The sequence below is a fragment of the Schistocerca serialis genome, chromosome 4, assembly GCF_023864345.2.
Source record: "Schistocerca serialis cubense isolate TAMUIC-IGC-003099 chromosome 4, iqSchSeri2.2, whole genome shotgun sequence".
NCBI classification, from domain to species: domain Eukaryota; kingdom Metazoa; phylum Arthropoda; class Insecta; order Orthoptera; family Acrididae; genus Schistocerca; species Schistocerca serialis.
Window position 1 is genome coordinate 436457780 of NC_064641.1, and position 25299 is coordinate 436483078.

The 25299-nt window shown below is 40.7% G+C and overlaps 1 protein-coding gene across 2 annotated transcripts in view; it reads left to right on the forward strand.

Moving 5' to 3' along the window:
* LOC126475046 (lateral signaling target protein 2 homolog) overlaps window positions 1-25299 on the forward strand; it is a 319569-nt gene that overhangs the window by 270260 nt on the left and 24010 nt on the right. For both annotated transcript variants that reach the window (XM_050102594.1, XM_050102593.1), the window contains exons 7-9: window positions 5317-5397; window positions 8397-8516; window positions 8961-9157. In XM_050102594.1, coding sequence (XP_049958551.1) covers window positions 5317-5397; window positions 8397-8516; window positions 8961-9157 — 398 coding nt within the window. The remainder of the gene's footprint in view (window positions 1-5316; window positions 5398-8396; window positions 8517-8960; window positions 9158-25299) is intronic.

Sequence of the window (25299 nt, forward strand, 5' to 3'; positions counted from 1 at the left end):
CCTTACATTTGATCAGCTATAATGTTTAGGTTTGTCTACTTTTGCCATAAAAATAACTGGCAACTTTGGGGATATAGAAGTTAGTAAGTTAACATATTTTCATCCATTGATGTTTATAGGATAATATCTTGGATAAATCCTCACTTAGGCAAAAACTATTCATTGGACAAAAGAAAGTAATTAGAATTGTGTGTGAAGTTTAAGCATGTACATCTTGCAAGTATCTCTTTAAACACATGGGCCTATTAACCACAGCCTCACATGATACTTATTCACTTACAGAATTTATCAACAATCCATCTAAGTTGGAAAGTAACAGAGATATTTGCAAGTACAGCACGAGAAGGAAAAAGATCTACATTCACCTTTAATGAATTTAAGTTTGGTACAGAAAGGGATGAAACATTCAGTTACAAAACTCTTTGATGACCTACCCTTGGAAATAAAATGTCTGACATGTAGTAGAAGTATTTCGAAATGTAGATACAAAGATGTTTCTCCCAGACAACTCTTATTCCAGAGAGGAATTCTTGAGTATAGATAGTCATTAAGAGAAACCTGTAAATGGCCAATGTGTAGCCATATAAATATTACTTTTGTTTTTTAGACAGGCACAGTTAAAAGACACTAATTGTGCCTATCTGCAACATAATGTGTCTTCTTTAAGGTAAGTATCAATCTGTCTTTTCCTAAATTGTTGATTTTCCTGCCTGGGGTTTGGATTGTTTTATTTTTTTTTATTTTGTTGTGTATAATTGGTCAGTGTTTTTCTGTTGACACATTTTACATCATAACATTTATTTGGAATTTGATCTATATAACAAGTAACTAGCTAACTATCTAAAACAGTTTCTCAGAAACAAGTATCACACAGAAGCAACAAATGCAACCTTGAAAAAGAAATAACTTGGTTTCATCTGCACTTACAACAGGAACACTGTGAATATAATTCACAAAAATGAAACAGGGCCCCTGAATTAATGAAGCTAAATTGACTGTTTCATATGTCACTGTACTGTTAGCAGCGTGACAAGATGTATAATAGGTAACAGAGGTCTAAATGTATGTTAATGGGGTAATTGGTTATATTTATGTTGACGAAACACTTAATCTCAGGAAGAAGAGAGAAGAATTTATAGAAATGAAGAAAAATTACAACTGTTGTAAATTACAGAATTTTCAGAAAAATTTGAATGGAACCAGGGGGGACTTTAATGATTTGGAATGATTTTGTGTCGCTTACAAACTTTACAGCAGACTGGTGAAATTTATGTAGCGGAACAGTAGTTTAGACATGGGGTTCATGTTTTGAAATGAGTGTGGTAACACTGCAGTGAAGCCACTGTACTTACATTCTAGAGGAGAAGGACTTCAATTCCGATTTTGCTGTCCAGATTTAGATGTGTGGTTTCTCTGCAGTCATTAAGTTATATATCAGAATGTTACTTTGAAAAGAATGGAGCTGATTTATTGCCCCATCCTTATCCTATCCCTTTTATTCTGTGTCTCTATTGGCCTCATCATAGATGTGACTTTAAACATTAATCTTCCTCCTTTCCCTGTATTTAAGGGATGCTGTTAAGACAGGCCTGTCCAACCATACTTCAAGTTTTTCTGTTGTTAAGAGTCTTCATTGTTTAGCTTCCTTTGCCAGCCTCATTTGATGGAGCAAGTACTCTATATCCAATGACCTCAGTAAATTGTACATTAAACTTGAATAAAAGGAACTATTGAACACATTAATAATTACTCAAAATTTATGTACACGTATTTATAGTGGTAAAGTATCATTCCTTTCCTTTGATATAAATGGAAACACGAGCATGTTAGATCTCTCTTCTCTTTAATGAATGTATTGATAAATGTGTAAATAATTAAGCAGCCCATTTATTTGAAGTGCTTTTCATATAGAGTATGACGGTTGAATGAAAAGTAATGCCTCCACCTTCATTAACTGGGTTTGGATGGGAATATTTTAATAAATCCAATGCAGAAATAATCCTTAGAATGTTATCTTTAATTAACAATATTCACTTTTCCACATAATCACCAGCCAATTGGATGCATTTCTGCCAACAATGAAAAAGTTCTCTGAAGCCATTACAGAAGAAGTCGACACTCTGCTTCTGCAACTACAGTCTCGCAGTTCTCTCAGCGTCTTCATCAATGCATAAAGATGTCCCCGCAGATTGTTTTTCATTATCGAGAATAGATGGAAGTCGGGCAGTGCTAAATCTGGACTGTATAGAGGATGCCGTATGGTGGAGAGATTCAGTCTCTGAAGTTCTGCTCTGGTGGCATGTGAATTGTGTGGTTTGGCATTGTCATGCACAGGAAAACATTTCCCTTTTCCTTTTGGACCCTTGTTAGCCGTCGTTTCAGAGTTTGCAGTGTTGTGATGTAACGCTCTGAATTTATTGTTGTTCCATGATCAAGGAAATCAACATGGATAACACCATCTGCGTCCCAGAACACTGTGGCCATGATTCTTCCAGCTGAGGGCTGCGTCGCGTCTTGAATTTCTTTTTCTGGGTCGAGTCTGTGTGTTGATATTCCATAGATTGATGCTTCGTCTCCAGGTTGTAATGGTGTACCCACGCTTTATCTCCTGTCACAATTGAGTGGAGAAAGGTGTCACCTTCATTCTCGTAACATGAGAGGAGTTCCTGGCAAATTTCAGGTCTGCATTTTCATTTCAGGAATCAGCATCCAGGGTACTCATTGTGTACAGATCTTGCGATAGCCAAGCAAACCAATAATGTGACCCACACATTCTTGTGAAATGACGATTGTGCTTGCAGTTTTTCTCTGAGTGATACGACGATTGTCCTGAATCAGCCCGTCAATATTTTGCTTGTGAAACTCGGTGATAGCTGTTGCAGGATGTTCAACTTTTTGTTCGTCACACAGGTCAGACGTTCCCGCCCCAACGTCTTTAAACTTACTCTCCCAACAATGCACAGTCACCATAAACTACTTTTATTCTCTGATGAATCTCCTTTGGGGTGACACCTTCTGCTGTCAAGAATTCAATGTTGCTTAAATCACATTGACCGACCGTCTGTGCAGGGTTCCATACTTTACAATGTGAAAACACAACCGCTCAATGCTAAGGCTTTCCGCCAACTAGAGCTGTAGAGAAGAGGCTATGGAACAAGCCAGTACCTGCCACATACCAATGCTGCCAACTGTTGAAGAGTTATGAAGGTGGAGGCACTACTTTTCAGTCAACCCACATACATCTTTTAAAGATGGTGATACATGTTGATAGTGACAGGGTTTTGGCATTGTGTTATGATTTCTTCAGTTGGAATTTACCTGTGCCACTGAAGTTAGAGGGATAGCTGTGAGTCTGCAAACAATGTCTTGGCAATCAAGGTAATCCATTTGGTGGGGGTTGTTCATTACGCATAAAAGACACTTTCACTTTAAGCATACTATGCGGAAGTACCAGAGAAATGAAATTAAATTGGTCACCCTCAACATTGCATGGGGGAAAGCAGTTTTATTACAGTATTTAATCTATGTAAGATTCCATCATTGCTGTTGTTGGCACTCATACATTGATCTTATATAACGTGTTTAATACATGTTTTCTGTTTTTATCACTTTAAGTGGCTTTGTGTTTCATTAAATATCCATTCAGTTCTTTGATACAACACATAGAAATTTTGAATAAACCTCAGTATCTTTTTTCCTTGCTGTCATTATATCAGTCTGATTTACATTATTAAAAAGTTTTTCCACTTCTTAGTACACATTAATTATAATAAATTACTGATTCAATATACACTCCTGGAAATTGAAATAAGAACACCGTGAATTCATTGTCCCAGGAAGGGGAAACTTTATTGACACATTCCTGGGGTCAGATACATCACATGATCACACTGACAGAACCACAGGCACATAGACACAGGCAACACAGCATGCACAATGTCGGCACTAGTACAGTGTATATCCACCTTTCGCAGCAATGCAGGCTGCTATTCTCCCATGGAGACGATCGTAGAGATGCTGGATGTAGTCCTGTGGAATGGCTTGCCATGCCATTTCCACCTGGCGCCTCAGTTGGACCAGCGTTCGTGCTGGACGTGCAGACTGCGTGAGACGACGCTTCATCCAGTCCCAAACATGCTCAATGGGGGACAGATCCGGAGATCTTGCTGGCCAGGGTAGTTGACTTACACCTTCTAGAGCACGTTGGGTGGCACGGGATACATGCGGACGTGCATTGTTCTGTTGGAACAGCAAGTTCCCTTGCCGGTCTAGGAATGGTAGAACGATGGGTTCGATGACGGTTTGGATGTACCGTGCACTATTCAGTGTCCCCTCGACGATCACCAGTGGTGTACGGCCAGTGTAGGAGATCGCTCCCCACACCATGATGCCGGGTGTTGGCCCTGTGTGCCTCGGTCGTATGCAGTCCTGATTGTGGCGCTCACCTGCACGGCGCCAAACACGCATACGACCATCATTGGCACCAAGGCAGAAGCGACTCTCATCGCTGAAGACGACACGTCTCCACTCGTCCCTCCATTCACGCCTGTCGCGACACCACTGGAGGCGGGCTGCACGATGTTGGGGCGTGAGCGGAAGACGGCCTAACGGTGTGCGGGACCGTAGCCCAGCTTCATGGAGATGGTTGCGAATGGTCCTCGCCGATACCCCAGGAGCAACAGTGTCCCTAATTTGCTGGGAAGTGGCGGTGCGGTCCCCTACGGCACTGCATAGGATCCTACGGTCTTGGCGTGCATCCGTGCGTCGCTGCGGTCCGGTCCCAGGTCGACGGGCACGTGCACCTTCCGCCGACCACTGGCGACAACATCGATATACTGTGGAGACCTCACGCCCCACGTGTTGAGCAATTCGGCGGTACATCCACCCGGCCTCCCGCATGCCCACTATACGCCCTCGCTCAAAGTCCGTCAACTGCACATACGGTTCACGTCCACGCTGTCGCGGCATGCTACCAGTGTTAAAGACTGCGATGGAGCTCCGTATGCCACGGCAAACTGGCTGACACTGACGGCAGCGGTACACAAATGCTGCGCAGCTAGCGCAATTCAACGGCCAACACCGCGGTTCCTGGTGTGTCCGCTGTGCCGTGCGTGTGATCATTGCTTGTACAGCCCTCTCGCAGTGTCCGGAGCAAGTATGGTGGGTCTGACACACCGGTGTCAATGTGTTCTTTTTTCCATTTCCAGGAGTGTATATTATTACAAGAGCACAGGAACTGGGAAACACATTAAAGTGAATGTTTCTACATTTTTATGACCTTGTTGCCAGTTGACTGAAGCATTAATTTCTGTTCAGGAACTTGGAGGTGCCAGTAGCAGGCAGCTACTCATCTACTTGTTCCAGTTGTCCCAGCTCCGTCACAGTCAGCTCAGACAGGTGAATGTCAATATATTTGTCCGTGAATTTTGGATGGTTTTTGCCAGATTTTTTGTTAAGGCTCCTAAGCTAATCACACCTGCTTAAATTTTGGAAAATTTATGTATGTGCATCAGCTGTCATTTGTCATCTTTATATGAAATGGGTTTTCTATGGATTTGAGCTCAAGTAAACTAGTAAATTTTGATTCTCATTTGACAAAATAGATAATATTGTGGAAAAAAGCTATAACTGGTGAAGAATAACCTAGAGTTTTAGCTGATAGTGACTTTAAAGAAGAATAAAATTAAAAGCTTTTAGTCCTGCCCTTCTTCAGGAGGTCAGTCATCTGGTTTTATGCTGTGCCTTTCTGTCCCTTGTTTCTTTAGTTTCCCACTATGTTCTCTTTTTTGCTGCCATAGAAAACATGTTTTATTATGTAGCTAACTATTACTCAGGTTTGTCAGTCAGAAGATATTAATTTTGTATACCATAGTTTTGTTCAAAATCCTCACACTTATTCTGTGGCTGACCTTATTGAAATGCATTTTAAATTTTCTTAAATATCAATTACTGTGTAGTTACAGTCTTTAGTTCATTTTAGTGATACAAGCAGGATATGGAAGGACTGCTCGTGTTGTTTACATTTACATAATCCAAAATCCACAATGTCTGAAGAAACAGTATTTGGAGACTTGAATGATGTCTCTGCATTCCAAATTGAAATCTGGTTCTTGGAATTGTGTAAAGAGGTATGAAAAGTATTGTCAGCGTTTTCCTCAATGTGCATTGCAGATTTAGATTTGCCATAGTTTCCCTAGATTTCTTAAGATGAAAGCTAGGATGAGTGCTTTGAAAATGGCAAGACCAATTTCCTTTCCCCATCTTTTCCAGTCTGAGTATTTGCTCACTCTCAAATGATGTCATTATATATGAGGTACCCCATTAATATTTCAGTTCAGACTTTAAGTGAAATTTTATGAAAAATGCATTTTGGAAGTAGATTGCAATTTTCCAAAATATTACCACTGTAATAATCTCTCCTTACCTCACCTGTGAAAGTGTCTACATGTAACTGCTCAAATTTTGTGCCTCCAAAGACTATTGCTCCGAGCTATTACAAAGCTCGCTTCAGCTGTGCTTCATTAGTCCTGTAGTAAACGGTTGTAAACTCTACAGTTTATCGGAATGCATAACTTAAAGTTTTCCTAAAATGAGACCTGTTACTGGTTTCTGGTGCCTTCTGTAATTTGTTTTATTTCGTCTGGATGATTAAAAGTCTCATGTCAAGTCATGTCAATCAGTTTGTTAATATTCAACAGTAACAATTTGGATACATCCACAGTAAAACACAAAGCAACTTAAACAAGTTGTTACTTACATATAGTCACTGAATTTCATTTAGTCCTTCAGTATATCCAAATTCAGTCTTTCCTGAAACACCATGTCTTAGGCCAGGGGTTTAAGAACCACCTAGGGAAACTTTTCAGCTCCTTCTTCTCTTTACCTATGAAAGAAAATCTGCCCACAGACTTGTAGTGTAGCACGTTTCTTTGATGGGAGTGGCTTAATGTGTGTTTAACATCTGGCTTCTCCTCGATTACTTCAAATTCACCTTACTTTTAATAGCAGCCCGAGCACTGCCACCTGCAACAGCCTTGTACATGTTACATAATCTTTGGCTTTATCATGGCAAAATTTCTGTACACAAATCTTGCTGCACTTCTTCATATGTCTTCCAGGCCCGAATCCAGATAAGACGGTTATAATTCCCATACAGAACAGCAGTACTCAAGATGAGCTCTTACCAAGGACCAGTATGCCTTTTGCTTCCCCTTCTTTGAACAAACCTTCAAGATTCTCATCACTTGGAAGCTGACCCTGTTTGCCTTGGAAACTGTGCATATCACATGAACACACCAGCATAATTTGCTATCAAATATCACTCATAGATACTTAAAATTAGTTGACATAGAGAATGAATATTCCCGTACCTTTAGCTCAACTGTCATTTTGCATTTTCTGGAACAGAAACTGACAAACTGAATCTTGATTCCATTGGTACTTATTCTGTTTGTTTACCTGCTTCTCTGTTGTTGCAAGGCCATTGAGTCTCTCAGTCCTGTAAGTGGCTAATTCTGTGATATACTACCAGATCATCTGCAAAGATTCTGATATTAGAGTGATTTGTGTGTCCATGTCATGAACAGCAGTCACAGCAAATGTCCATGTGGCATCTCCAAAAATTCCTCCTCTTTCTCTGAGACATCTTTCCATACTGTTACCCTCTGGAGTCTGCCCTGCAGAAACACCTTTATCCAAGCCATACTCTGCTTCCATCCCAGCAGTTTGTAATTTATGTAATGAGACCCCATTATGGAGTTCATCAAATGCATTGATGGGTCTAAAATCATGCAGTTTAGTAGCCCCCCCCCCCCACCCCACGCACACACACACAAAAACCTCATGTAATGTGTTGCATCATTTATGTCAAGAAATCCTAATCCCTGTGGCAAAGCAGGTTACTTATTCCATATGAATATATTTTTTTGTATTGAGTGATGGGTGACAGAGAATTAAAAAGGTTTAAAAAGTGGGGAAATATTGAATTTGTGTGTTTACTTAGACCCATAGCTTTTGGGAAATATCAATCCACACTAGTAAAAAAAAATGAACATTTGATTATCTTTCCACTTTGAAGTGCAACTTTCATTACAGCTGTAATGTCACATACAGCAACATTAAACCCACGTAGTCATCCTAATATTGTATTTATTGGCTGTTGTCAACAAATTGAGACTGACTGATGCACTCCCAATTTATCTTCACTTCATGTCCTCCTCTTCTTTCACAGCTCCAAGCAAAGAATATTGCCTTTCCCACACAAAAAATTCTAAACCTTGACAGTTTCACTGTTAGTGAAAGTCATACAGCTGTGTTCTTTACCATTTTTACACATTATAGAAGTGAAATAATTATTCTATATTCACCGCTATAAGCTGCTTACTTTTCTTTCTCAGCTGTAGTATGAGCAGTGATACATCATCGTTCAACTCAGAGTGCCAAGATGATGAAGAAATTGCTTTAGCTATGCAGGCTGCGGAAATTGCAAATCGTAATGAAGCAAGGGCAAAATTTAGGTATGTAACATTATTGCATGTTGGTTATAACATAACAATTGTTACTACATTTTATACCCCTGGAGACTGTTCTAATGAATGTTAGTGTCTTTGTTCATTCGTATGATGGTTATGAATAGAACATAACACATTCTATAAACCTGTGGCAGTATAATGCTGTCGTGCAGAAAGCCTTTGTGAGCTTCATATAATGTTAGTGTAATTACATTTCCAAAAATAAAGAACTTCGTTATGTATAGTTTTATGCTTGCTATATTTCAGCCAGAGTTCTGATTACGGGACCTTGATTCCAGTGACTTTTGGTTGGTTATGTTTATTTGGAAGGTGTAAAAATTAAAATGTTTTGAAGTTTTCTCCTTTGGACTCTTGTTAATTTCATCTAATATAATGTTGCACTCCAGATCAGCTAGTAAATACAGAAAGAATTTCTATTAATGTTTATAGGTCAAGTGAAGATTTGGTACATCGCCTCTTTGTTTGCATTGCTGGTGTAGCAGATCAGCTGCAGACGAACTTTGCTGGAGACTTGAGGAACATTCTTAAGTGTGTCTTCCTAATGAGTGCGTCTCAGACTACTGATAGCAGTGAAAGCTCAGACCAAGATTTACAGGAACAAGAATGCCCGTCTCCAGATGAAAATGGTGAGCATCATCTGTTGAAAAGAATACCTGTTGTGTGATGTTTTAGCTGGTAAAGTTTTCCTTGGAGAATTGATGTACATTTGTTAACTAGTAAAGCATCTGTTCAGCCATAACCATTCCTGGTAGTCTTATGAATATAAACATAGATAGGCCTGTAGGTAGTGGGGAGCAGGCGTGGTAATTACAACGATAAATAATAGCTCCCTCCCTTCCTTTTTCTCCTCCCTCTCAGGTTCAGTACTACTTCCCTAAACATCCACCTGACACCAACCGAATTACCTCTGTCATTATCAGTTTGACTGACTGACAGTTATGTTTTTTTGAAGGCCAGTAGGGGGATTCTGTGTGAAACTTTTTAGGGCCACCTAGGAGACTAGCCTCTCTCCAGCCAAACTCATGAATGACTTGTTCAGTTCAGATGTGTTGTTGAACCCTTCATATCCTTCAGAACTTTTAACACATCCTCCCAAATTCATTTTACTTCATGTTCCTCTTTCCAATAAGCTACCTGACCTCTACCTTTCTTGTTGTGCAATAAGTTCTGCCTTCATTAAACCTACGAACAGTACTCGACACCAGCACTTTAACGTGTACTACCATTGAAAAACCAAGAAGTTATCAGTGGGAAGCAGTCACTATTCAGATGTGTAGGCTTCTGTAAGTTTTGCAACCCATTCTGTTGAAGGAAATGTAACTGTTGAAATAAATTTTGTTAATTCCTAATGACTTTTTTTCCTTTCTTCTCCCCATCTTGTAATGATAAATTTATTGTAAAATAAGGCCATTTCCAGAAAATGATTAACTTTAAAATAAACAAAGTGTTGAGACTCACTGAGTTCTGGCTTTATTTATTTTAATTGTTGCAGCATTTTTGCTGTCTCAGTGACTTACAATTTACTTCAATCACACACAGAATATATCAGCAGCTTAGTCAAGGCCCTTTCTTGTTTCTAGCTATCAGCCTAAGAGTAATGTGGCCAGGTGCTAGCTTTTATGAAGAATATAGTATTATTTTACACAATTGTCCTTTTGGGCCATTAATGTTACATTCTCACCAACTCATACAGTGTTTAATAAAGGCATATCATGTCCTATTCAATTGGCCCATGTGCAATACTAGTGTGCTTTGCATAAATAGCAGTTAGCTGAAAGCTTCATGAATTTCACCTCCACACCTAATCACAAAAGTCACATGTTCCTGTTATGCTGTCTAAACTTTTTTAATCAGCCACAAAATAGCACTCACCTCATCAGACAATATCACCAAGCACATAAACAGCTTTGTCAGTTTCTTATGGCGAGAGTCTTCATTTCCATTTTTGCATTGATTTATGTTTATCATTTTTATTTAATCGGTGAGGATATTGCAAAATGATAGTATAATCAAAGAAAGATAAATACCTGTATACCTGCCTGATTCTAACAGCAAATGCCTATTACATCTTAAAGTAACTAGATTGGTAATGAATTTTTCCTGTAATATAATGCTTTTAATGTTGTGACATTCTTAGTTACTAAGATTTTTTTTCAACACATCACAATATTATGAAAGACATTTCATCATGGCCATTGTCATTTTGAACAAAATAATTTTGAATACTAGGCAGTGTCATTGCAAAACACTAAAATGACTAAATTACCTGTGTTTCGAGTGACTTGCCACGGTCCTCTTCAGAGCGGTTAACTGCTTTGTACTGGTGAATGGCTTCCCCTTGATACTATCTGTTTATCAGTCTTAGCAGTCACCAATGAGAGTTGCCTACCAATCACTTACTAGAGTGGCACAGGCAATAGCCTGCTGTATGCTATTTCACACTAGTCACGTACTGGAGTTTTATTTCAGTGGGCCACCTGAGTTGCACAGTCCTCCAACTTCATAGCAACAGCTGTGCAAATTGTCTAATGACATACTAGATACGTGATGTTTGTAGCTACCAGATAACCGAAATAGACATTATGTAGGGAAAGACATACAACAGTATGCAGCAGTTAACCAATCTGAAGAAGACCACAGCAAGTTGGTCAGAAAGTCAGTAATTTAATTGCTTTAGTGTTTTACAGTGGAGCAGCCTAAATTATTTTATTCAAAATTTCATCATCTGTTCAGTAGCTAAGTATTAAAATGCTAATTTGTCTAGAACAGGCTGGATTTGCAAGTTAAGGAATATCCCAGACATTCTCATGTATGGTGAAAATTTATATACTGGTTGGCTTTGATCTCTGTCTTGATAGCAGTAATGTTATCATGAATTTTCTACAGTGGAATGGAATAGATGTTCAGATGGATATCTCTGGGATGTGAAAAATGTGTTGATTGGTGACTCCATGGAGCGTCCTGTGCACCATGACCAGATAATGGATATACTTGGAAGGAGAGACAGCATTGGTTGTATTTTTTTTGTTTTATTAACCGCAAAATCAATTTTCGGTCACTTAGTGACCATCCTCAGTGCTGTAATATACAATTTAAATTGGTAGGCACTGGTGTCAACAAGCTTAGATCGCTCTAAGCTTGTTGACACCAGTGCCTACCAATTTAAATTGTATATTACAGCACTGAGGATGGTCACTAAGTGACCGAAAATCGATTTTGCGGTTAATAAAACAAAAAATTACGACCAATGCTGTCTCTCCTTCCATGAAAAATGTGTGTTTTACTTAGAGTCTAACCCAAGAACTTGTTGTAAGTGGCCAGTGTAGCTGCTCATAAATCTCTGTGTAAGCATAATTTTTTCTAATTTTACCGTTGTTGTCTTTGTGAGATGGATGTTTGGCAGAGGTAATACATTGGGATGACTTTTCCTGAAATGTTTGTTTTCGGTATGTTGCCTGTAAATGTCCATAATCCACAATACCTCTCTTCCAGCATCTGCCACTAATACTGGATAAGTTTCTCCTTCACTCCTCCTTTAGTCCTCTTGGGAAAGGGCTTCAGACTAACAAAAAATACTAAGGGTATGGTAAGCTGCTGTTATCATTGATGAATAACATTTCAATAGGTTCATTCCACTGAATGTAGTTTTGTCATCTGCCTTTGCCACAAGTAGTTTTATATGGTCCCTCCATCACAAATTGTCAGAATGCTTAATCCTTTTTATTTTAGAGGTATGACTGCTTTCACCTGTTGACCAATGATGATGTAATCAAGTGCTGATGTACTGTTTCACCTGTTTGCACACACTATACTATTTTTATTTTTGTGGTTCAACAGGCAGTCTTTGCACCAAATGTTGACCCTCAGCAGGTCTTGCTGCAACTGGCTAGAATCATCTGCATATTACCTTGTGTAGCTCTTAGTGTTATCCACCTGCTCATTTATTATATGTCAAAAATTTTAATAGGTACATAAAACTCTGGTGGAGTACACCCAAATTTACTTAAAAGATCTGGTGAATTCTTTCAGATTATTGAGCTGTCGTGTTCAAATTCTTGTCCTGTAAAACTAAATATTATCTCATTATTGTAACATGATAAATGAATTCATGAGTGATACCCAAAAAAATTGAGAAACAGACAATGGGCAAAATTATGACACATCATTTCTTATATCCACAGGTTGCATTTTGGACAATAAATGTCCAATAATTCTGGTATCTGTACTGCCCATATTAAATTATTTTCAAACATATTCCTCTTCTCATCAGTGGAGTGCTGTGTATGAGTCCTTTCGGGTCCAATGTCAGGCATGTCCGACATATTTCCATATTGTACTATAAAGAACAGTTGGGGAGAATGCAGTGAGGGGAAAAATTGGATTGGAAAGGGCTAAGCAACAAAAACTCTGTTCACATTGAAAAACGAATAAAAAGTTTCTGGTAGATTCAGACACAGAACTGGGCTGTCAGACATGTTTGGATAATGTAGGTGGTACGTGTAATATGTGTCAGGATTCTGTTGCTTGGTTGCTAAATGTTTTCTTTAATGTAGCTGAGCAAAAACCTGTTTTACTTTCATCTGTTTGAGCTACAGAAGACCCCAGAATTTTCTAAATGATCCTATTATAGTGAAAAGTCTGTGCAGATAAGAAGAATGATACATGGATCCACGAGACCCTTATTTGCATCCAAAAGTTGCTTATCCATATCTGCAGATATTAGAAGCTTTGTAAAGTAATTTAAACTGCTACTGATTCAACAAAAGGCTTGTCCTAGGCCTGAATTTTTGTCTGCTTGAAGCGCGCACTTGGCTTTGATGTGAATTAAGGATGGACATTTTGTGTGTAAGTGGTGAAGAAAGCTGTTAAACATGTATATAAAAGGTGTATAGCTATTGTCGGAAGCAGAGCCATATTACATGCATTTCTAACTAAAGTCACAGACATAAGTATGAAAATATGAAACACACACACACACACACACACACACACACACACACACTCACTCTCTCTCTCTCTCTCTCTCTCTCTCTCTCTCTCTCTCTCTCTCGCTGTCTCTTCTGTGTAGTGAGTAATAATCTATCCATTTATTAAACAATGGAAGTCCTGGCAATTATAAAAGTATAATATGATGTAAACATGTATCGTATTCTCGGCCTTTAGTTGAAGTTAATTGAAATTTTCAAGAAAGCATCTGGTTCAGGTGATTAAGTGAATAGTTCATTACATGTTTTCTTTTATAATGTCCCTTTGGTGTAGGAAAATCGTTCAGTAAATAATGATATACAGGACATAAAATCCCATCTGAGGCCTGCGATCATTTTTATGTTAATAGTTCGCTATCAATGCTGTACAATCGCAATAAAGTCATGAGGTGCTCAATTGACTTTTTTATTAGAACATGTTATGCGTTTTGGGATTACACCCATCTTCAGACGTCAGTTACAAAAAAGTACAAACCATAAGTGAACAGCACACTCAACACGTCTCAATGTTACAGAAAATGAGATCTGGTCATATGAGTTACATACCACAAAACTTCAACTCCTTCCTAACCAAGCCATAAGCTGGCCCCAATAGAAGATAGCCTAAGGATTCTGCATTTAAAACCAAAAGGGAAGATTTTAGATAACCTTGAAGATCTGGAGATCTACGCACGTATACAGCACGCTTTCCACCCAGTCTTTAATGAACATGCTTCTGGTGGGAACAACTGGTTTTTTGGCTTGTTTGAATGGATACTATTTTGAACTTGGTGTCTACTATCCCCTCATAAGTAGTATGATAGTGAATTTTATAGGAGCTGGTGGTGTTCTGTGCATGTACCGTTATGACAGGCTAGGTTTTTTGCTGTGTAGTTGGCTAGTTGAATGTCATACGGGGAAAGTTAGATGGACGGATAGGTTGGCATATACGGATTTGTTCACCACCTTACCCTTTGGGTGGTCTTTGGTGACACAGTGGTTTATTTGATTGATTTTAGACTTTAAAGTTTTAACATTTTTAATATTTTGTTTTTTGTTTTTTAAAAATCTAGAGCTCTCCGGTATCTGGATAGCATAGGTAGGACTCGGGCAATTATTGTGCCACTAGTTTATATAAGGAATGTATGACGTATAACCCACCTGTGTTTTGGGATTTTATGAAAATGCTCTTCCTCTCACCATTAAACTTTCTCCATGTGGTAGAGGGGTGTAAGCTGTTGTTTGAAGGCTTCAGTTTGGGCAATCATGGCCCATAAGTGTACTTGGCTGTAATTTGATAGGCAGATGGCTGCTGCCGATGTGGTTGCCATTGGCTTTAACATGTAGTGCCTAAGACATTTGCGTACACGAGCTGATCACAGGGTTTTAGTTTATGATGGATAATGTTGGCTATATTTAATTTGGTGGCATTCTTTTAGAGATTTGACAGGTCGAAAGGTTTATTCATGAAGGAATTGCCCTCCTCCTCCCCCCCCCCTCCCCCCATTATTTATTTTATGTTTACACATGTTTTGAGTTGTGCTTAGTGCCGTGCCACTACTGGCTGTAGGCATAGTATGGCAATGTAAAAAATTTTGGAGTTAAAAAAAAAAAAATTTAAAAAGCCTTTAGTATTAATGTGTATGGAAGTACTATTCGGATTGCTAGTCGTAATTACACCCTGTTAGATGTTATATGCTGAGTATATTATTATTAAATTACATGTGAACGCATGGAGCACATGACCATACAGCGCCCCCTACCGAGCGTGCTTCGCTGCTATTTGACTTGTTTAGCGTCAGTATACGCACTGCTTCAAGATGCTTGTGTCCAAGTCATATGTTACTCGACACTTTTTTTGAGTTGTCAAGGCTGTACGCCTGGTTGGTTAGGAAGGAGTTGAAGTTTTGTGGTGTGTAACTCATATGACCAGATCTCATTTTCTGTGACATTGAGATATGTTGAGCGTGCTGTTCACTTACGTTTTGTACTTTTCTGTAATGGATGTCTGAAGATGGGTACATCTACATCTGCATACATAATCCGCAATCCACCATACGGTGCGTGACGGAGGGTACCTCGTACCACAAATATCATCTTCTCTCCCTGTTTGACTACCAAACAGAACAAGGGGAAAAATGACTGCCTATATGCCTCTGTACGAGCCCTAATCTCTCTTATCTTATCTTCGTGGTCTTTCTGAGAAATGTAAGTTGGCGGCAGTAAAATTGTACTGCAGTCAGCCTCAAATGCTGGTTCTCTTAAATTTCCTCAGTAGCGATTCACGACAAGAACGCCTCCTTTCCTCTAGAGACTTCCACCCGAGTTCCTGAAGCATTTCCGTAACACTCATGTGATGATCAAACCTACCAGTAACAAATCTAGCAGCCTGCCTCTGAATTGCTTCTATGTCCTCCCTCAATCCGACCTGATAGGGATCCCAAACGCTCGAGCAGTACTCAAGAATAGGTCGTATTAGTGTTTTATGAGCGGTCTCCTTTACAAATGAACCACATCTTTCCAAAATTCTACCAATGAACCAAAGATGGCTATCCGCCTTCCCCACAACTGCCATTACATGCTTGTCCCACTTCATATCGCTCTGCAATGTTATGCCCAAATATTTAATAGACGTCACTGTGTCAAGCGCTACACTACTAATGGAGTATTCAAACATTACAGGATTCTTTTTCCTATACATCTACATTAATTTACAATTTTCTATATTTAGAGTTAGCTGCCACTCTTTACATCAATCACAAATCCTGTCAAAGTCATCCTACAGTCACTCAATGACGACACCTTCCTGTACACCACAGCATCATCAGCAAACAGCCGCACATTGCTATCCACCCTATCCAAAGGATCATTTATGTAGATGGAAAACAACAGCGGACCTACCACACATCCCTGGGGCACTCCAGATGATACCCTCACCTCCAAAGAACACTCACCATCGAGGACAACGTACTGGGTTCTATTACTTAAGAAATCTTCAAGCCATGCACATACTTGGGAACCAATCCCATATGCTCTTACCTTAGTTAGGAGTCTTCAGTGCGGTACTGAGTCACTCACTTTCCGGATGTCAAGGGATATGGCATCCGTCTGATATCCTTCATCCATGGTTCGCAAGATATCATGTGAAAAAAGGGCGAGTTGCGTTTCGCAGGAGCGATGCTTTCTAAAGCCGTACTGATGCATGGACAGCAACTTCTTTGTCTCAAGGAAATTCATTATATTCGAACTGAGAATATGTTCGAGAATCCTGCAACAAACCGATGTTAAGGATATTGGTCTGTAATTTTGAGGATCCGTCCTTCTACCCTTCTTACAGGGTGTTTCAAAAATGACCGGTATATTTGAAACGGCAATAAAAACTAAACGAGCACCGATAGAAATACACCGTTTGTTGCAATATGAATGGGACAACAGTACATTTCCAGGCAGACAAACTTTCGAAATTACAGTAATTACAATTGTCAACAACAGATGGCGCTGCAGTCTGGGAAACTCTATAGTACGATATTTTCCACATATCCACCATGCGTAGCAATAATATGGCGTAGTCTCTGAATGAAATTACCCGAAACTTTGACAATGTGTCTGGCGGAATGGCTTCACATGCAGATGAGATGTACTGCTTCAGCTGTTCAATTGTTTCTGGATTCTGGCGGTACACCTGGTCTTTCAAGTGTCCCCACAGAAAGAAGTCACAGGGGTTCATGTCTGGCGAATAGGGAGGCCAATCCATGCCGCCTCCTGTATGTTTTGGATAGCCCAAAGCAATCACACGATCATCGAAATATTCATTCAGGAAATTAAAGACGTCGGCCGTGCGATGTGGCCGGGCACCATCTTGCATAAACCACGAGGTGTTCGCAGTGTCGTCTAAGGCAGTTTGTACCGCCACAAATTCACGAAGAATGTCCAGAAAGCGTGATGCAGTAATCGTTTCGGATCTGAAAAATGGGCCAATGATTCCTTTGGAAGAAATGGCGGCCCAGACCAGTACTTTTTGAGGATGCAGGGACGATGGGACTGCAACATGGGGCTTTTCGGTTCCCCATATGCGCCAGTTCTGTTTATTGATGAAGCCGTCCAGGTAAAAATAAGCTTCGTCAGTAAACCAAATGCTGCCCACATGCATATCGCCGTCATCAATCCTGTGCACTATATCGTTAGCGAATGTCTCTCATGCAGCAATGGTAGCGGCACTGAGGGGTTGCCGCGTTTGAATTTTGTATGGATAGAGGTGTAAACTCTGGCGCATGAGACGATACATGGACGTTGGCGTCATTTGGACCGCAGCTGCAACACGACGAACGGAAACCCGAGGCCGCTGTTGGATCACCTGCTGCACTAGCTGTGCGTTGCCCTCTGTGGTTACCGTACGCGGTCGCCCTACCTTTCCAGCACGTTCATCCGTCACGTTCCCAGTCCGTTGAAATTTTTCAAACAGATCCTTTATTGTATCGCTTTTCGGTCCTTTGGTTACATTAAACCTCCGTTGAAAACTTCGTCTGGTTGCAACAACACTGTGTTCTAGGCGGTGGAATTCCAACACCAGAAAAATCCTCTGTTCTAAGGAATAAACCATGTTGTCTACAGCACACTTGCACGTTGTGAACAGCACACGCTTACAGCAGAAAGACGATGTACAGAATGGCGCACCCACAGACTGCGTTGTCTTCTATATCTTTCACATCACTTGCAGCGCCATCTGTTGTTGAAAATTGTAACTACTGTAATTTCGAAAGTTTGTCCGCCTGAAAATGTACTGTTGTCCCAAGCATATTGCAACAAACGGTGTATTTCTATCGCTGCTCGTTTAGTTTTTATTGCCGTTTCAAATATACCGGTCATTTTTGAAACACCCTGTATATTCAGGTGTCACCTGCGCTTTTTTCCAGTTGCTCGGGGCTTTACGTTGGGCAAGAGATTTGCGATAAATGCAAGCTAAGTAAGGAGCCAATGCAGTAGAGTTCTCTCTGTAAAAACGAATTGGAATCCCATCAGGACCTGACGATTTATTTATTTTCAACCCATTCAGCTCCTTCATAACCCCAGGGATGTCTATCACTATGTCTTCCATACAAGAATCTGTACGAGACTCAAATGGCGGTATGTTTGTACGATCCTCCTGCATGAAAGATTTCTGAAATGCTAAATTTAAGAGTTCAGCTTTCGCTTTGCTGTCTCTTTGCCGGGCCAGACTGATCAGTGAGTGACTGGATGGAAGCCTTCGACCCGCTTACCGATTTTACGTAAGACCAGAATTTTCTTGGGTTTTCAGCAAGATCCTTTGCTAAGGTATGACAGTGGTAGTGGTTGAATGCTTTGCGCATCGCTCTTTTTACAGCAGCACGAATCACTACTAACTTTTGCCTGTCCTCATTCTCCCGATCTTTCTTGTACTGCGAGTGCAACTGCCTTTGCTTCCTGAGCATTCTCTGAATTGCGCTATTAAACCACGGTGGGTCTTTTCTGTCTGTAACCCACTTTTTCGGCACATACTTGTCCAATGCATGACTTACAATATGTTTAAAATTTGCCCATAATTCTTCCACGTCCATCGTACCGGAAGTAAATGAAGTCGATTCATAATCCTGAAATGTGTAGCATGTTATAATAAAAAAGTCAATTGATCATCTCATGACTTTATTGCGATTGGTCAGCATTGGTTGCCAATTATTATCAGTAAATAATGCCTCTTGCTTGTTTTCATGGCCATTAGTATGTATCCTTTCAGGTGCTTTTTAAATCTGATGTTTCTTTATCTTGTTTGTGATTTTCAAATAATTCCAGCAGATGGTAGGGGCATAATGAACCATGCGATGGCCTCTAGGCAAGACATTCAGACACTTATTACAAGTAACATGCTGTGTTACTGACTTCTTGGTTGCAGCAGGGAGGGGGAGGGGGCCGCAAACTGCGGTTAATATCCTTAAAAGTTTGTGTGCAGTGTTGTGTTGTAATAACGGGTAATGATGCAGCTGATATGAGCACTGTTGGATGATGGGTAAAGAGAGTTAAAATGTCAGGAACTGCAGAAACTTAGCTCCAATAGTGTCTGCATTTGCGTTGTTTTGTCATATCCATTGCTCCCGACATGGTGAATCACAGAGGTACCATTATTTGTGCAGATTGGTGCATCACAACTTGACAATGAGCTCTACAGCTATTGGTGAGCATTGGCAGTGTATGTGCAGTGACTGAGTGTATTGGTTATTCGAAGCATCGTTTTTCCTCTGCCACCTTATAGCAGTTGTTGGCTGATGTAAATGATGGCTTGAACACTGAGAAGGTTAATTTGAAGAGAAGTAGCACAATAATAATTTGTGCAGGTGATATCTCTGTTTTCCTGCAAGCGATAAGGTTAGTCATTCATCTATCAGTGGCTGCTATCAAGATCATGGCTGGCAGTGTGCAAATTCTCTTCTAGCAGTGGTTCAGTTGATGGTTAATTAACATAATAAACAACAGAGGGAAGCTACAGATGGGGGAAAGTATGTCTGCTCTGATAAAATCTACTGCATTGTTCCTCCATTGACACACAATGAAACGACAAGGTAGCCTGATACACAAGCCGGGTCCTATACCTCCTTGCTGCAAGACAAGAATGTAAATCATAACCATTCAATTACACTGAAGAGCCAAAGAAACTGGTACACCTGCCTTATATTGTGTAGGGCCACTGTGAACATCCATAAGTGCTGTAACTCGATGTGGCATGGACTCGACTAATGTCTGAAGTAGTGCTGGATCCTGCAGGGCTGTCCATAAATCCGTAAGAGTACGAGGGGTGAAGATGTCTTCTGAATAGCACATTGAAAGTCATCACAGATATGCTCGCTGATGATCATGCCTGGGGAGTTTGGTGGCCAGCAGAAGTGTTTAAACTCAGAAGCGTGCTCCTGGAACCACTCTGTAACAATTCTGGACATGAGGGGTGTCGCATTGTACTACTGGCATTGTGCAAGTCCGTCAGAATACGCTACGGACATTATTGGATGTGGGTGATCAGACAGGACGCTTATGTACATGTCACCTGTCAGTCTTATCTAGACATATCAGGGGTCCCATATCACTCCAACTGCACACATCCCACACCATTGCAGGGCCTCCACCAGCTTGAACAGTCCCCTGCTGATATGCAGGGTCCATGGATTCATGAGGTTGTATCCATACTCATACACGTCCATCTGCTCAATACAATTTGAAACAAGACTCATCTGACCAGGCAACATGCTTTCAGTCATCGACAGTCCAATTTCGGTGTGTATTGACCCAGCCAAGGTGTAAAGCTGTGTGTCGAGGAGCCATCGAAAGTCTGTGAGTGGGCCTTTGGCTCCAGAAGCCCATATCAATGATGTTCCATTCAATGGCTCACACGCTGACACTTGTTGATGGCCCAGCATTGAAATCTTAAACAATTTGTGGAAGGATTGCATTTCTGTCATGTCGAACAATTCTCTTCAGTTGTCGCTGATCCCGTTCTCGCAGGATCTTTTTCCAGCCACAGTGATGTCTGAGATTTGATGTTTTTCTGGATTCCTCATATTCACAATATGCTCGTGAAATGGTCGTGCAAGAAAATCCTCACTTGTTGCTACCTCGGAGATGCTGTGTACCATCCCTCGTGCACCAACCATTAGCACCACGTTCAGACTCGCTTAAATGTTGATAACCTGCCATTGTAGCAGCAGTAACCAATATAACACCTACACCAGACACTTTTTGTCTAAAACGGGTGTTGCTGGCTGCAGCACCATATTCTGCCTGTTTAAATATCTCTGCATTTAAATACACATGTCTACACCAGTTTCTTTGGTGCTTCAGTTTATATGATAGGCACTGGATTGAAACGGCCCAACCCTTGAACGATAGAATGTGAGTGGTGATAACATGGAGAATTTTTTTCACTAGCATGAAAGGTAACGGAAGCTCAAGCAAGGCACTTCAAACAGCTATTCCAGTATCATATGAAATAGTGCATGGTTTACTGTGTACTGGATGATTAGCAGCATAACTATGAACACTACTGAATGTGAACATGGGAGATGAATTTAGTTACCTGCAACCTCATAAATGGAGCCACGTATGGTGACAAACGGTGCCCAAAGCATGCTCTGCAATGCTAAGATGGCAACTGGCCTGAACTCGTGACTATCATGACTACTCACTTCCATTCAGTGCGATTGACTAGTCACAACTGGGCGATCGTGGCGCCTTTTGTCACTTTTGTGGCCGGGTAGTCCTGAACACAGTAAGCTTCTGCTGACAAGAAGAGGCCTGTATAGCCAACCTAACTAGCACTGCAATTACTGTTAGCTCCCTGGTGCAACAGTCAGCAGCAACAGCCCAGAGGCTGGAATTGCTAAAGAGGCAGCAACTTCTGCAAAAATGATGGACACTCTCTTGTCTGTACATGGCAAGTAGCCATGGCCTAAATTTGAAAGTAACAACTAGCTAGCCTCTGCCAGTATTCGCCGTGCTGTGATATTGTAGAATTAATCAAATTAGGACCCAAAAAAATTCATCTTCCCCCATGAGCCCATAGTCCACTGTGTAGGCAAGCCAATGGTGATCTCAAATTATCAAGGAAAAATAGTCTGATAATGAAAATTAAAGATAAATTATCATGACTTTTGAAATAACAGTTTAATCAACTTGACATGCGTATGAAATGAAAGGTAATTTTCTGAATAACCTGAATCTGCTGTTAGAAGCATTGATTTAATTTACTTGGTGCCCTCTCCCTTTGTCACTGAGCTGAACCGTGCTGCAGTGGAGCTGGTGGCAGGTGTTGTAGACAGTCCATGGAAAGTCTGCAGTCTACAAGCTCAGCCCGCACCACACACATGACCCTAGTTGTTTTTGTGACCTAAAACAAAACAGACAGACATCCCGTACTGTTGGTTCTATGCCATGACAGAGCTTAAATGGGTACTGGCAGCCTTTGGGTTTCTTCTCCAAGAAGATTGCAGACAAGCATTGCTGTTGGCCACCATTTTACTTGTAACTCTTAGCAGCCTATGAAGCAGTTAGATACTTCAGTTTTGTGGTGGAAGGCAATGTATTCGCTATATACATAGGCCATTGGCCACTGTCTGTGAAAATATAACAGTTATGAAATAATTATCCCAAGTGCAAGTCATCTATCTAAATTTTATTTCACAATAACAAACTGACATATGGCGTATAAGTGGTTCAAAAAGTCTTCACCTCTGAATCTCACAGAGTAGTTAAAGGACCTGCTGGAAAGGCAAGACGGCTCTGCACTTGCGTCACATGCCACTGCCAGGTGCTGAGGAGCTGATAAACTGCAATGCGTCAGCAGCCCAACGGCGGCCACATGTACATGCTCTTCTGTGACAATGGGTTTTTTATTCTCTACGTGGATTCAGCCAACTGGGCATTCACACTATGAGGGTGGTAGTAATGCAGCGTTATGTGTGACCCAGTATACAAGACTGCCGTACATGGACTCAAACCAGCATTCTCTACCAAAAGTGCAAAGTAATAACTGCATGTCCGAGGTCCACTCATAAGTTTTGACAACTTGGAGGCATGATTCCTGTGCCTGGACTTGATAGGATCTGTCCAAGTTGAACATAACTACCAGTCCTTTGTCAAAATGATTGACAGTACATCAGTTAGCTGGAGTTATTGCCATGGGAAACACAAACTGCTGAGAACATGGTGTGCACCTTCACCAGTGGTTGGATTTCACATTTTGGCTGTCCCCAACAAGTGACATCTGTCCGGGATAGGTAGTGGGATGAAGATATCTTTCGTGCAATGGCCCATTTGTAAGAGGTACATCTGATAAGGACATCACCATATCATGCACCTGCAAACAGCATTTTTCAGCACCTACACCACTACTTGAATGCGGGTGTAATGTACCACACAAAGGATTCGTGGATTGGTGCCTTTTTGGCAGTGCTGTAGGGGTTGCACAGTGCACTAAAAGAAGACCTGGAGGCCTTCCCAGCAGAGCTGGTGTAGACTGAACCTCTGCATCTAACAGGAGAGATTTTTCAAACAACCACTTGGCTCCCAGCACTCTGCTTATGACTTCTTCGTGGAACTCCAGAAGCAAGTGAATGCCACACAACAGAGTGGAACAGTACAGTATGGAAAATAGACTACCATCATTTTCAAAGATTTGGCAATCACAGAGCACGTTTTCCTCTGACAGGGCACACAGTGCAGAGCGTTGAAACTGCCCTACTGATGCCCATATGCAGTTATGGGATGAAATGATGGGGACACTCCCTCTCTGCATTAAAGGGATAGACACATTAGTGTCTATTGATTGGTGCAAGACAGCCTATCTAAATGCAGAAGATGCCTCCAAAATGCGGACGATCACTGGATGTAGAGCATCTTCCAGCCGCCAGCCTTGCAACATTGTTGAGAGCAGTGCCGCCCACCTGGAAACTGACCAGCAACCTCCCATCTAGTTGCAGTAGTCATCTTGCAACATCAGCTGACTTCCCATCACACACACACAATAACAGCAACATATTACAGAAGGAAAGTGGGGTTCCATTTCGATCCAGGAGAATCCTGATTTAGGTTTTCCGTGATTTCCCTAAATCGCCTCAGGAAAATGCCGGGATGGTTCCTTTGAAAGGGCACGGCCGATTTCCTTCCCCATCCATCCCTCACCCGAGCTTGCGCTCCGTCTCTAATGACCTCGCTGTCGACGGGACGTTAAACACTAATCTCCTCCTCCTCCTCCTCCGATCCAGGAGACAGTTATAGTTCAAGCCAGTAAAAACTTTTTTATTATTTATTTATTTTAAATTTGTTCTCCATGTAGGGGTGTGGTTTAGCGACTACAGCTTGCAGGTCACTCCATACCTATCCGTTGGCAATATTGTGAACAACCAACACTGGGAAAACCGCATTCCTCAGGAGTCAGTATGCTACTGTGTGTCGCATCATGAATATTGACATGTGAGCAGTTACCAGACATGCGTTACGTAGCAATAACAAGTAAGACTGGAATAGTGTATATGATGTCAGTTTTGTGTTATATTGTTGCGTTGACAAATAAAACAACATTATCTTAAAGTGGATTGTACTATTTATTAAATGCCTACTCACTTCATATTGGTATGCACACTATCGATGCAGATAGTGTTAGCTTGTATGAAATTAGAGTGATTGGGATCCGTGGGTAAACCATGTAAAACGTGTGCTTTGAGTGTTAGACACATTTGGGCAGCCCATGCATTAGGATAAACAGAAATACATCCACAGTAGAGGACGATTTCATTGCTTCATTGCATTAAATAAAATGTATATTTTTTTTCAAAGAAGTTAGTGTTCTTAAATTCATTATTGTCTTCTCATAACTTTAACATTTTATATGTTTTATCCAGCTTTGCTGAAGTGAATATGTGTCATCACAAGACTCTAATTGTTGAATCTCTTCAGACAAGTTCTCCGCAGACTGTCTTGTAATGTCTTTTCTCAATATGTCTTTCTTCCAGTGATGAAACTATGTGAAAGTTACCAGTACTGCAGAATTCTGAATGTCCAGTATAACACAGTTTAAACAATTTTTTCATTTTAACAGTTCCAGCATGAATTTATTGTGGCCTGTATCTCTTGTTAGAGATGTTAGGGTTTAGTCTCTCAATCACTTCTAACTCCACTTCTTTTGAGTAACATTAAGTGTGTTGTGTACCTGTTGCCCACACGCAGTCTCTGATGGCTGTCAGTGTGAGGAAGTGTATGAGGACACACACTGTGTTTTGAGACAGAACAACCAACGCTCACGCCAA